Source organism: Crocodylus porosus, unplaced genomic scaffold (assembly GCF_001723895.1).
Source record: "Crocodylus porosus isolate Cpor-Errol unplaced genomic scaffold, CroPor_comp1, whole genome shotgun sequence".
Classification (NCBI taxonomy): Eukaryota; Metazoa; Chordata; order Crocodylia; family Crocodylidae; genus Crocodylus; species Crocodylus porosus.
The window spans coordinates 3,142,274-3,156,513 of NW_017728944.1; the positions used below are offsets into that span (position 1 = coordinate 3,142,274).

Below are 14,240 nucleotides of genomic sequence, written 5' to 3' on the forward strand. Positions count from 1 at the left end.
GGATACTGATGAAATGTTTTCTTATCAAGAGAATAAAATAGCTACCTGACCCTTGCTCTAGACAGGGCTGTGAAAATTTACTCTGCCCCCCAGGCCAGATCTTCAGCTCTGAACCATGGCACTTGTGGGCTCGATCTGGGATGGTGACAGGACAGGCAACAGCTTCATGGGGTTAATAAAGCCATTACTCATCCTTCTGCCGCTGTATATTGCCAAACGGGCTTGCCCCATTTGGCAGAGGGCTCTGTCCCTGTTTTCACCATCCCTGAATGCTTGGTCCCTTTACAAAGCACAACTCCACAGGCCATAAGTTTGACAATCCTATTTTAGATTGTATGCCATTAGGAGGAGAATATGCCTCACTGAAGGTGTATACAAATCTTCCTGCTTACCATCTGGATCTTCTGCTGGTTGTATGCTCATGTAAGGTTCACCCTTCTCCATACGTGACTGCCTTTGTCGGCTTTCTTCCTCTAATGCAGCCTCAGCACGACTTTTTGCATTGATGTAGGCAAGGTAAGCAGGTGAGTTATGGTAAGCCTTCATAGATTCATTGTATTCTATCTGAAATTTGACAGATATTATTTTATTGTACTTAAGAAACACTATGTCTCAACAATCCTACTTTGCAATATTTGGCCCATGTTTATAAGCAAAAGGACTATTTGGTATAAATGACTGGTCTTTCCTTCCACTTTCCATTTCTCTTTCAGATATGTGCACAAATTCCTCATATCACTCTTGTTTTATGATGCTCTAATGTGACCAACTGGAGAGCACCTAAACAAGTTCCAAGAAGAGGTTACTCTTGGGTCATCTCATGCTATCTTCACTTGAGTCCTTACTGATACAGTAAAAATTTAATGTTTGATTGCTACGTCTTTTTTTTCTATAATTATCTAGAGTCAACCTACATTTCTGATTCAATCACTTTTAATTTCTCTATGTGACAAGAAATTCTGTGTTTGCCTTGCTCCTCATCTCCTCACCTTTCTGGCTCCAATGCTTCTCAGCACTTGTTTTTTACTATAGAAACAATCAACATTTTAGTCACTTCTGACTTTTTTTTTTTTAAAGTGGCAATTCTCACTTTCCTTTTTTTGTTGAGTTCTTCAACCCTTACCTAACTTGGAGCGATCCACAATGTTGCAGCCATATCATTCTCTCGCTTCCTGTAGCAGGATTGTGTCACTTTCTACACATTTGTTAATTTACTTTCCCTTTCAGCTCATTTCTTTAAACTCTTACTTTTGAAACATGTCTATTTTGATTTCAAAAAATGATTTGAGTTACTCTATAATGGTATATGAAACTCTTTATATACCCAGAGGTGTCCTTATCATTTTTATTCATGTCAGATGATAAGGATCCCATTGCGCTAGGTGCTGTACAAACACAGAACAAAAAAAATGGTCCCTGCCCGAAAGAGCTTACAATCTAAGTGTTGAATTAGTCCTTTATATGAAGATAAAAATTAAGTAGAAATCCTGGACTTTCTTTTAAACGACAGAATAAACTCTTAAAAACTTACCTGCTATGATGATAGGTAACAAAAAACTAATGATACTTTATTTTCCCATCAAAAATGAGATTGTCAGTGTCAAATTATGCAAAATATACCATGAAAGCCAACTCCTAAGTGACTGAACAGCAGTACTTATAGAGCACCAGTTTTGAAAGAGGATTTGTGTGTTAAGATATTCTTTTTCAACACTGATGTTGTACAGTCAAATCCATTCATTAATCAGTTAAAATTCCCATTCAAATATACACATTTCATTTTGAATTGGGTCTATATCTGGCCAGTCACTGTTGAGGCCCAATTATTAAAAATCTAAGAGGTGGATGAGGATATATTTCCATTTGAGGTATATACATATGGTTTCATGAGTGGCACATACACACCACGACACAGGAAAGACGAATTTTCTTCTCAGACCAGTTCCTAGAAGAATCACCGGTAATTAACATCCCAGATTTCTTCCATTTACCTTTTCTGCTTCATATTCATTCAAATACTCTTGCTTCTCTTCATCAGTGAGGTCTCGCCACATCCCTCCAATAATCTTGCCAATTTCCCATAACTTCAAATCAGGGTTGGACGCCTTCACTTGGTCCCAGACCTTAACAGAAACAGCTGGAGCTTTACTACTGATATCTAAAGACTTCCATATTAAACATTTTATACTGTCATCTTAGTGTTCTTTCAGGAAACAGCACTACAAAACAAGGCTACATTAAGAACGAGTCTCACTAAACTCGGTTGATTATTTTCTGGGGCAGGAAGATAGTAGTGAAGTCATGTACTGAAAAAGGCAACTGCCTGATTTATTCATAATGGCTTCGGTTTCATCAGAATCTTGCTTTTAACCCTGTTATTTCTCTTCTTTAAATGCACATCACTGCATCTCTGGAAAAAAAATTAAATATGCTACTGCATAAACACGTCCAGCAGTATGTGTGTTCAGATACGACAAAAAGCACTGAACTGTTCAGATCAGAATTTGGACCTTAGTGTATTCAGCAAATACTCCAAATCTTTTCAGTCTTGCTGATCAATTTGAGTTCCAACAAGTTCTGATTCCAACAAGAAGTTTTTAACTTTATAGTGTTATTTCTTGCCAGGAGTGATTAAGAATGCCACTTCATTTTTTTTTTGCTGTTTTTGCTTTAAGGCAGGCTTGCTGGTAAAGGTACTTTACCAGAAGTCGAAGCATTTCCTTCTGGCTCACCCACTCCTTGAGACTGGATCACATGCCCTCCCCATGCCCAATCAGATTCCAGACTCTCCGCAAGACAATCTCCCACTTCCTGTCAGTTCATAGAACAGTGAAGCAAATGGTGCCAGAGGCTAGGTCGAAGGAGGAGATATACAAAGTCCACTCATCGCTACTCTTCATGTCCAGCTACAGCATTGTACCAAGCCCACTATACCACAAGGAGTACTTTCTGCATCAAGAAATATTCTGCCAGTTAGTCACAGGAACTGCTGCATGTGGCAGGGTGAATCCTTGTCAGCAGGGACAGTGATAATGAATTATGACACTTTAAGAGAACATTATTTCCCCAGAAGGTGGCAACCATATACACAGACCAGTCTTGCCATTAGTCTGAGCGACAGGCCAACTGTGTTTTAAAACTCCCCTTAAGAATAAGTTCTGCAGGCTGTTAGAAGACAACGTTTAGAAGATAGAACTATGACAACAGCAATCAACTGTTAGCACACACAAAGGCTAACTTTTAAATACTACTTATTCAACCTAATGCCAAACATTGTGTACCCACCTTCCTGCTATACCTCATGTAGGGCATCAGAGGCTTATCTGGTGGCTTTGGGGGTTTTGGAATTGTAATACCAGAGGAAGCCTATAAAAGAACCGGATAAATCCATTTGTTAATGTGACCATTGGGCAACTTCAATACACAGCAATGTGGGAACATGCTCATTATGTGGAGATATACATCTCAAAAAATAAAAACAGGTACCATAACTGGCTCTCACAACATCTGGCCATGTTTCCCGCCCGCCTTCTAAATATGTCTTTAAGTGTCAATTTGTAAAAGGTTACTGCGTAAAAATCCAGTAGGGGACAATCTTCTTAAAAACCTTAAAGCAGTACCTAAAAATTTAATTGGAACCACTAGACCCATTAGGTTGCTTTCTTCATTTTGATGAGTGACTGTTATTGTACCTGTTTTGACAAATGTAGCATTAAAGAAGTTACTGTAGGAAAAAAGGTAAGGAGAAAGTGTGAAACAGTATATTATCTGGATATTCTTTCATTCTCAAATCCCTTTACAAATACCATAAACATTTTCGTGGAAAAGTGTAATTTGGAGCTAATCCAAAAGTAATTAGGAAAACATCCCTACTAGGAAACTGATCCCTCAACCTGTGCATTGTGTGTGTCCAAACTGTACTGTCCTTGTCCAAATTAAGACTGTGAGCTCCTTGAGACCTTGTCTTCTTTTAGGTTTGTACAACGCCAAGCATGTTGCCTGCACTCAAAAAAAAGACACTAAACAATCAGTGTTATTGACTGAAAACTGCAGCATTCACTTGTTCTTCCCCAGTCTACAAAGCATCTCATTTAGAAATAGTGCCCTTATAACAAGACAGGGTTTGCACCTTATAGAAAGTTCTGCTGGTATCATATTATTGGCAACAGTGGTAGATTCTGAAGGCCTCAATCCTACAAACTCTTACACATGGCAAGTAGCTCCATTAAATGAAATGGGACTATTCTCATGTGTAAACTGAAGTGTACTTACATTAAGAGTTTCCAGGATTACAAGTTACGTTTACACTTGATCTTAGCCAAAGGGTGAGACTAGCACTTAGAACAGGCCAAACAGAACAACATCCAGGTTTTACTTCCAAATTTTTTATCTGGATATTTTTGTTTCATTACATTTATGAATTTCTATGAAACAATGCATATGTACTTCCATATAAATATAAAAATGTGTATGAGCTGTACGCATTACTAAATGTATACATATATACACACACAGATGGATTTGAAAAACATTAACTGAAATTGTTTAATGCTTTTAAATTAACAAGATTCCATACATATATTGATATATGCATGGCAGAGAAAGCTGTTTATGCTTATGACATACAGAAACAATGAAAGTTCTCAGACAAAACCTTATTTGTGTATTCAGTAAGAAAAATGAATTCAGACCCTATGTTCACTTAAGCTCTGGCTCATATCTTCACTATGGGGGAAGAAGTTTCTTATTTAAGCATTTTATCAGCTAGTTCTTAATTTAAAGAAAGGGTTTCATTACAGAGGCATGAAGAGGCTATTATATTAAATGGCAACATTTATAAGGTTGACAAAATCTTATTAATACTGCATTCTAAAGTGGCTAGAAATTCCACAGTATTTCTTTTTACATCAGTGGGCAAAAAATGTTAAAAGTATAAAAAATTGCAAATCTGAATTGCAAAGATTGCAGAGACTAGCGAGAGTCTAGTTTTTGTCTTGTGTGAATGTGCAAGGTGTTCTGTATCTTTCTTATAGCTCAGAGCATTCTTCCCACATCACTACAGTTCCTCCACTTCATGCCAAACATTCCCTGAAGGGTTATGTGGCAACCATTTAACAGGCAACCAAAGTGGAGAGAAAGCAGGCTCCCTTCAGATCCAATCAATATCACTCCTTTGGTTGGAGAAATCACTGCAGAACTAACTATACAGAATTAGAGAATGGAATTGGGTCTCTTACACTGCTAAACAGTATCATGTAACCAGCCGTTAAAATTTCTGCATTGGAACTTACTTTGTCCTCATTTTGGTGCCAACAGCCTCAATAAAATTTGTAATTTGCTCCCTCCAAAATGAGCGTATGATTCACACTCAGACTAAAAAGACCTCAAACATGCAGAAATCACTGAGGCTTCAAATCTTGGAAAGCCTTTCTTTTTGAAAGTTTCTCAGATGGAAATAAGTATTTTTTTGCTCCATTTAATAGAAGCCCACGTTCCAGAACAACATTGCACAATGAGAGGAGGAGGTGGGGTAGGGGAAGGAGAAAAGGGGGAAAAGTTAGAAAAAAAAAAATCAAAATTAATTTTCTGTCTTTATAAAAAGTGACAGCAGCCAAGATTCAGAAGAACCTAACTCTAAAGCCATTTCTGGTCAATTCCTGTTGTTTGCCGGATGATGTAATAGTTGATTCTCCTACCGTGACCCGGCTGTTGGTGCCCGGGTTCCCTCCCAGCCTGTAGTTGTTGTAGGCCAGATGGCTGTATGGATTGTATCCCACAAACCCTGGTGTGCTGGGCATTTGCTGATGGAAACAAATGAGACAAAAACACGAATGAGAAATGAGCTCAAACGAGGAAAACACAGAAATGAAAATGATCTGCAATATGGCATGCAAAAGCAACCAGAATTTAAACAAAGCAAATGAGGTGTAGCAGTTGATTTCCCTTCAACATGTAAAACCTATTCCAAATGAAACCTGTTAAGGAAACAGGATTTTTAGCCAAACATGTCACTACAAACCTGTAATTGCTGTTGTTTACTACTATTAGGTGTGCAATCTTCTCAAGCAAGTGTGCACAAATCCTGCGTGTCTATTAATGTTAGCAAGCATTTCTTAAAGTAACCAAAAAACAGAAGGAAAGTAGCACCCAAAGAAAACAGAACTTAATGTACGTGGCAGCACGCTGCATACAAGTTATGCAGAAATCACCAATACCATCATTTACCATAAAACCCAGCAAAAGCTCAGGCTATCTTCAGAAAACCTCACACTAATACAACTAATAAAATGGCAGTAGCAGTCAAAGTGCAGCCTGTGTACCCCTAGTGGTATATGGAAGCCTTTCCTGATGACCTGCCAACTTAAATGTTTGGGGAACAAGGCACTAGGAGCCTGGGAATGGTGATCCCACATGGTATTTTTTTTTTTATGAGGCAGCCTGTAGAATTGGAGGCTGGAGAAACACTGCAATAGAATATACAAATTAGAAACTACAGATTACATTTAATCTAATTAATTCATTATTTTATTAATGCTAAAACACTTACAAAATAATACATCTTGATACCCATATTCGAAAATTATTTTCAGGGGGTCATTTTTTGTCTTTCCTATATTGTTGGTCAATTTCATTTTTTCAGGGATTCACACTACTCTTTACATTTTTCATCGTGACCAAAAAGCCAGATGGTCTTATGTTTTTCTGTTTTCAGATTACATTTCTGTCTTGCCATGTTCCCCAGTTTTGCCCACTGTCTTTGTTCACGGAAAAAAAGACCAACTGTTCAAAAGTAACCCTAGTTAAGACTACAGGGAGATGAGAGCACCACAACAGTTTTCACTTTACAGAATTTTAGGTTTCTTCAGGCTCTACCCTGGTACTTGGTAGTTCCACGCCTCAAATCATGCAGTATGTAGTCTAATTTCTTGGTAGCTTTTTGGCCTTGGTTAGCAGCACATGGGGTCTCAAAGTATGCTTTGGCAGTAGTATATTTTATAACTTTTGTTATAAAGTCATAATTGAATCCAACATTCCTAAGAATCAAGATAGAAAGGCTGTATATTAAAGGGAGCACAAAAATAGTTTTTAAACCAAAGTATACCTAACGTGTACACTCTTCATTGTGATGAGACACAGTGTAGTTAGTTCTGACATGCAAACTCAGTAGTAGAATTACTCCTTAACGGCTAAGCTCAAAACATTAGTGCTATATTGCTAAATCTCTCAGAGTGGATGACAGCAGTTGTCATTCACTCAAACAGTAACTACTAAACGTAAATTCATTTTTCAGTAAGCTGTTACTTCAGTACAAACCATTACTGGAAATACAGAATATGTTCAAGTAGGTAAACTTAGATGTCTTTCCCACAAAACTGTTGGGCAACAACGTAATCTACATGTACCTAACTATTTACTGTTATAAGACACAAATTCAAAACAAGAAAAACACAACAGAAAATTTATTTCATAGACAATGAATCAAGTGATGTTGATTGATGATGCTTTCTATACTACAAAATCAGAGCTGATTGTGGAGGAGTAAGAAAACGTGTAGGTCCACCTCATTCCAGATTTACAGAGCCCATGTTACCATCTAAAAAACTGCACATTAAGTACACTGAGTAGTAGAGAAGACATGCGTGTAGTACAGCGCACACACTACTCGTGGATCTGAGGTACTCATGTACTCTAAAGACTTGCTTATTTGACCAAAAAAATCAGTATGTGTAGGTTAAAAAAATAAACAAATTCCATATCCATGCAGTGTCCCACTGAAGTCAATGGTGCTTCACACCAATGCATGGAGCAGACTGTACCAATCTGATACAGGATTGAAACCTATCTCATTAATTTCAGTATTAATATAAACCAAATAATAGCAAGAACAAAACTCAAAGAAAACATGGTCTCAAACTACTTCCAAAATGGAATAGTTGCAAGATAATATTTGCAAGATAAAGTTCAAAGTTAATAATTTCTCTGGAGAAAAGAATACACTCTGTGGTAACACCAAAAGTATTTTCTAACCTCTTTAACTTTCATTTAACAAAATCGTAAATCATGGGATTTACTTCTTTCCAGTTTTGCAGACCAAGAGCACTACTATACACAAAGGTTTTGAAATTTTCTTTGGCAAGCAATTTCAATTGTGCTTCAATTTATTCTTTTGTACAACAGGGCTAATTACCCCATTTCACAGTGTCAGAAGATTGAATGAAATACATAAAATGTTTTACAGTCCTCAGATACAAGTTACACTAGGAGTGCAAACACTCCTTGAGTGATGTACTGTGTTATTAGAAAACACTATTTGTAGAATATCTTACAGGTATGCAAGTCTCAACATCTTAGCGTATATTCAAACAAAAATCCTTAATTTATCAGCTCTGCCGCTGCACATGATCCAAAATTACAATTAATGTTTTTAAAAAGGCATCATTCTGTACTATGTACTGAACTATATTCATACTAAGCACAGAGTACTAATCCCTCCATGGTTTCCAATGAAGTAGCAACATTTTCATGAAGAGGGTTTCATTATTCTGATACAATATAAAGAAAATGTGCACCATTCTACATAATGCTGAAAATAAACTTTAAGCACAATCATAAAACTACTTTAAAAAGAAATACAAACATTCATCTTGAAAACTTGGGAAGCTGTTAAGCTCTCAAAGGCAAGAAAATCTGTATGTTATTGCGAACTATGACACTTCATCTGTATGTTATTGCTGTAAGCACTATAAATATCCCACTATATCAACATTAAACGCATATACATTTCTGATATTTCTAGCAACACATACTATGGGTATAATTTCAGGGCAAAAGCTCAGAGAAACTCCCACATATACTTAACTTTACTCATATAAGCAGTCTCATTGGTTTTAAGTTTAATGTTTGCAAGATTTGGCCATAAAAAGGAGTGATGTTTATCTTACCTGGTCCCCTCCCTTTTTTAAAATCAAAGGGAATTTAAACTAAATTGATGAGCATCATTTTTAATAAACTTTACTTACAGTATTTTAAGTACTAGATGCCTCCAGTGAATAAATTACTTTAAAGCCAGATAACTACATTTGTGTTAATAAGAAAAATCACTATACTTACGGTTGTGGGAGCTGGGGTAGGAGGTGGGGCATAAGATGGCCTTTCTGTTTCAAAGACAAAAGAAAATAAATAAGCTTTTTCTTGACAACTTAAACCATGTACATGGCACTTAAGAGTGCAAATCATTTAAAAATGATTTGGCAAAAAAGAGAAAGGTGAGATCTTTGCCCCATAGTTTACAAGGTACAACAACAAAATAAGAAAAAACTGAAAGCATCACCAGTGGCACATCACTAACCTTTTATTCAGACATACTAGGAAATAGCAAATGTATTGATCTGTAATCAGTTAAAATAAGGGCAAGGAGAAATATAGTAACAGAAAATAAGGAGAAACTGGGTGTGTCTACATGAGACATTTACTGACTAATTAGCTCCAGAGTAAAACGTCACTGTCTACATGTGCAGTGTTATTAGGAAGGTGTAAACTAATTAAATCCACCACAGAATAGTTCTGCCAGACACACGTACAATCCTACAGTGGAGTTATTTACTCCACTGCAATGCACATGTAGAGGATGATAGGCCTGGCTGGGGCACGAGGGTGCTTCAGTGCAGGAGGCTGCCTGCCAGATAGGCCCCCGCACTGAAGCACCCTCATGCCCCAGCCAGCCCCAGGCTGGCATGCTGACCCCTAGGGCTCCCAGCCAGGGCTGCACCACCCCAGCTGAACGTGCTGTGGTCCTGGGCGCACATGTAAATGCTGTGCTTGGGAGCAATAACCTCCAGCATGAACTGTGCTGGAGTTTATTCAGCCATGTTAATTTCACATGTATACATGCTCACTAGATAGCTAACTAGATTTTCTTTAAGGGGAAATAAACAGAATAAAATGTACTTTTTCCATGTATATGTATGCTTCAGGAAACAGCAAGATAAATGTTATAATCACAATTGGACATTTAGAGTGGTAACCAGGGCAGGATTTAAGGCCAACTAACTGATGGTTCATCAGTAATTATTGCACTTGGTAGTATCCCTTTTAACAAAAGCCTGAACCCACAGCCATTTATTATGTGACAACAACAAAATTAATCACATAAGGAAGGGCTACTAGATCAAGCTCTCCTTAAATAAATAAAAAAAAAATCCAGAAACTTACTTGACATTTTGATGGACTGGACAAGTTCTCAGTCAGCTAGCATTATAATTGTTATGCTGAAAGACAAAAAAAAGTACATCATAACACTAAACATAAGTCTTTATTTTCATTTTATTTTTAAAACTTATATCATCATAAGGCATCTAACTAATGGCATGTCAAACATATGGCCTGCAGAGCTGTCTCATCTGGCCCACAGGGCTCCTACACAGGCTAGGAAAAAGGAAGTAAAGACCACTATCAAAATCTGGAATACAGAGCCCCAGTGGAAATTTATTTCAGCAGCAGGAGGCAAGTGATAGCTGGATTAAGCCCCCTGGCTCCCTGATGGTGCTTGCCCTGCTGTTCCTGCATCTAGTTCTAGCCTGTGAGAGCCCCATACCAAGATGAATTTGACACCCTGATATAATGCAATTAAAAATCATGGCTGCCTATACATGTGTTCATGGATGGGCGTTTTAATGAGACTGGTTCCCAGAGAGTTGTTTTAGTTAAAGTGCTGCAGTGTCACATGTATTAAGCCTCCACACATTTAAAAATGGCAGCAGGATGCTTTAACTGAAGCTCATTCAAATTTAAAAAAATGTCTTTGTGTATTACTGTTTCAAAAAAATTAAGAATACTGCGTGTTGGATTTCACTGATCTGGCTTCACTGCTGGCTTCAAAGTTCTGATGGTAGTGAAGGAGCAGGCAGGTGTGTATGGTGTCTTTCAATCTTGGTATAACAGAAAAAGCAAGTGCCAACAGTGTCAGATACAAGACCATAAATAACCATAGGGAGGTTGGCATATGCAACCGCTAATAAACATGAGCTCAAAGAATGTAAATACTCTATAAACTAACAGCAATACTGTGCTAACTTTCAGTATGAGAAATACCCCCTTGAAGACTTAGGACAGCAAAATCTGGGCCTAGCCCCGTCGGAGTAACAGAGATGTAGGGCTGGAAGGGGCCTCCAGAGATCATCTACCGATTCTAGTCCAAACCCCTGCTTGAAGCAGAATCATCCCTGTCCAAACTATCCCATACAACCGTGAACACCAACGATTACTGCTGAAGTTCCTGATTCCTATTCTCATACAAAAACAAAAAAATCCCCACTGCAGGGGTGGGCAAAATACAACCTGTCGGCCAGATCCGCTACCTAAGGGATACTATGGGACCTGCAGCAGGTCCCTTGGCCCCACCCAGCCTAGACACAACTCAGCTTGGGTCACAGCACATGCAGCTGGTCCCACCACCTCCAGGTGTGGCTGGAGGGGGAAGGGAAGGGTCAGTGGCCGGACTCCACTTCCTAGCAGACCCCACAGTGGTGGCTCCTTCTGGCTGCTGCCATTAGTATCACCATTGCTACTGGACCTGGTTCTGCTAACCAGGCACCCTGATAGAGTGGGTGGGGCCTCCACAGAGACCAACCTGGGACCCTTGCGCGGAGGGTGGGTTTGGCTGGGTGGGTGATATGGGGCCTTGGGCTGGTAGGGAAAAGCATCTGGGAGTAGGAAGGGGATCATGGGGTGGTGACAGCACAGGGCCAAGGCCCAGGGCAGAGGGATGTGTGGAGAGTGGATCATGGCTCTTCCCTGGGCCATGGCCCCACACTGTCACTGCCTTGTCATCCCAGCCCTGGCTGCCTGTCCCACTCCCAGCTGTCACTTCTTGCCTACCTGTGGTTCCATCCCATCTGCCTGGCCAAGCATGCCCTGTCCAGGCATGAAAACCACAGCTGGCAGCCCCAGCAGTAGATGTGGGGCAGATAGGATCAATTGCCCTGTTCCCACCCCCATCCTATTGTAAAGAAAGGTCCTGTCCTGCAGCAGCAGGAAGATCCTGAAACTTGTCAGATTTGGGGGGCAATAAGGCCAAAAAATCTGTATATTGAAAGGATGTGCACAGGTACTCAAACTTATTATTATCATTTGCAGTTGCTCAGTCAGAATACAGCCACCCTGGCATGTTATTTCTGAACTTGGGGTTTTTATTCCCACCAGTAACACCAGAGCCCTGATGAGTGGGACAGGGGACAGGCAGGGAGCTCCCAGCCATGTGCCCAGGGGAAGGCAGGGTGTGAGGGCAGGGAACCGAGGGCAGTAGCTGGGTACTGCACCTCACATGAACCCAGAAGATGCTGGGGGTCACGCCCTCCACCCAAACTGCAGTGGGGGGAGGGGTAGGATCACCTGGCACCGCCCATTCCAGGATGGGGCGGAACTGCCCCCACCCCCATTTCGGGCTATTTCCTCCCGGCTTGACCCAGGCCTGCCCAGAAACCCCTCCCCCCGACCTGCTTTTGCAGCTTGGCCCAGCTGCAGCCGAGACCCGGGCCGGTCCTGCGCATGCGCAGTGCGCCCTCCCAGCCCCTTTTGTCTCGGCCGCGCGAAGCCGCCTGCGCTTTGGCCCCGGTATTTTCCACGCACAAAGCTGCTGCCCTCCCCCCACCGTTGGGGCTATCCCGCTTCTCCGCCCGGTCTCCCCCAGGCGTGGCTGGCTGCGGCGGGAGCCTAGCAGCTCTTGGGCTGGGCGGGCGGGGCCGGGCCGTGGCGAATCTGCGGAGCCAACAGAGTGGCTGAGGCGGGGGGGGAGGATTTCCCTCCCGGGTGCGCGTGGTGGGGAGGGGCACCTATTGCCACAGCCGCCGCGCTGCAGGCCCTGATGCGGGCGGGCAGGTCTACTCACCAGCTCTGGCCACGGCCGCGGTGCTTTTGTCCCCGACGCCGCGCTGCGGGGTGAGCACAGAACAGGGGAGGAAGCGACCTCCGCTTCCGCCTCAGCACTTTCCGCAGAGAACACCCCCTCCCCCGCTTTGCCGGCAACCCTCTCCGAGTTTATTCCTCTTGTATTTCCCTCGAAAAGCACCACCGCGGCCAGGGCCAGGGAGAGCGGGTTGTTTTTCTTTCTTTCTTTCTTTCTTTTTTTGGCGAATCAGCAGATAGGAACAAGGTAAAGCCACGTTGGGGAGCAGTTGACAGGCGCGTAATGGGTGACGTCAAGCAGGCGGAGCCGGTCACGTGTCGAGCCGGGGTTGGGGGAGGTAGTTGGCGCCTTTTTTGCCCCGCGCCAGCCCTGGCGGGGTTCGGTGCTGCTGGTGCCATTTCCACTACTTTCCTCTGAGCCTTTTGGCCTCATCTTAATGGAGAAGCTCTGGAAGTGCCACACAGGCGCCAGGGTACTGCTGCCATGTTTGCTTTACGTGATGGTGTCCAAGATCACCTTGCCATGCTCGCCTTGCAAAACAGCATGAGGTGCACACACGTATTGTCATGCACGGTGATGTTTCCAACACAAATGCCCCGGCACAGTTGCAGTCAGTGAGGCACTTGATGCTGTTTGACTAGGTGACACCCCATCACCACACGTGTGAAGGTTGCTATAATGCAAAACTCTACTTGGGTGCTGTTGCATGGTTATTTTTTAGCTCAGGGTGTCCCCTCATAACATGCTGTAGTGCCACTCTGTCCTGTTTTCTTTTCTCTGCTGATTATTATTCTAAAAAGAGGTGCCCAGGGAAAGGAGGTGCTGTAGGATTGGCATTTAGATCTGTTGGAGTGCCCCAGGGAAAGAGCACCGCAGTGTGACCTGATGAAGTGACAGTAGATAGGCTTCACTGGTGAAAGTGTTGGGCAAAAGAGCACAAAATAGATGAACAGAAAGGTTAAAGCTGTATGGTGAGACCAGAGATTTCTTAAGACTGGTACAAGTGGATCTTATCCCTAGTAGGTAAGAAGGAAAACATGCGTGACTGCCTAAGTTACAGAGGAAGGAAGCTCATGGAATGAAGATGGGATAGAATGAAGCACGTGGAATGAGACTCTGGAACATGTTGCTGCTATGACTGGTTGAACTTTTACTCAGACAAGAATAGTTTGCCTTTAAGAAAGTGTTAGAAATGGAATATTGTTAGAAATGGAGTATTGTTAGAAATGCACAGCTTGCATCTTGCACCTGATAAGAAAGAAACACTGCCAAGGACTTTTTTCCTTGCCCAGCCTTGCCACAGCTTTTCTTATACTAAATCGCAGACTCTCCCCCA

The 14,240-nt window shown here is 41.5% G+C and overlaps 1 protein-coding gene and 1 long non-coding RNA gene across 4 annotated transcripts in view; one reads left to right on the forward strand and one right to left on the reverse strand.

The window, feature by feature from the left end:
* LOC109320321 overlaps nt 1-869 on the forward strand; it is a 3,288-nt gene extending 2,419 nt beyond the window's left edge. Inside the window, exon 2 of the long non-coding RNA XR_002103776.1 lies at nt 714-869. This is a non-coding gene — a long non-coding RNA (uncharacterized LOC109320321). The remainder of the gene's footprint in view (nt 1-713) is intronic.
* The window catches only part of SMARCE1 (SWI/SNF related, matrix associated, actin dependent regulator of chromatin, subfamily e, member 1), a 23,798-nt gene extending 10,746 nt beyond the window's left edge, over nt 1-13,052 (reverse strand). Inside the window, exons 1-7 of one of the 3 annotated variants that reach the window (XM_019550360.1) lie at nt 12,887-13,052; nt 10,213-10,268; nt 9,112-9,155; nt 5,634-5,801; nt 3,286-3,366; nt 1,992-2,123; nt 393-564 (exon numbers count right to left, since the gene is read on the reverse strand). In XM_019550360.1, coding sequence (XP_019405905.1) covers nt 393-564; nt 1,992-2,123; nt 3,286-3,366; nt 5,634-5,801; nt 9,112-9,155; nt 10,213-10,219 — 604 coding nt within the window. In that variant the 5' untranslated portion in view covers nt 10,220-10,268; nt 12,887-13,052. Of the gene's footprint in view, nt 1-392; nt 565-1,991; nt 2,124-3,285; nt 3,367-3,620; nt 3,693-5,633; nt 5,802-9,111; nt 9,156-10,212; nt 10,269-12,886 lie in introns of those variants that run through there. The other 2 variants (XM_019550361.1, XM_019550362.1) reach the window with 2 other exon arrangements.
* Between the last annotated feature and the right edge of the window lie 1,188 nt (nt 13,053-14,240).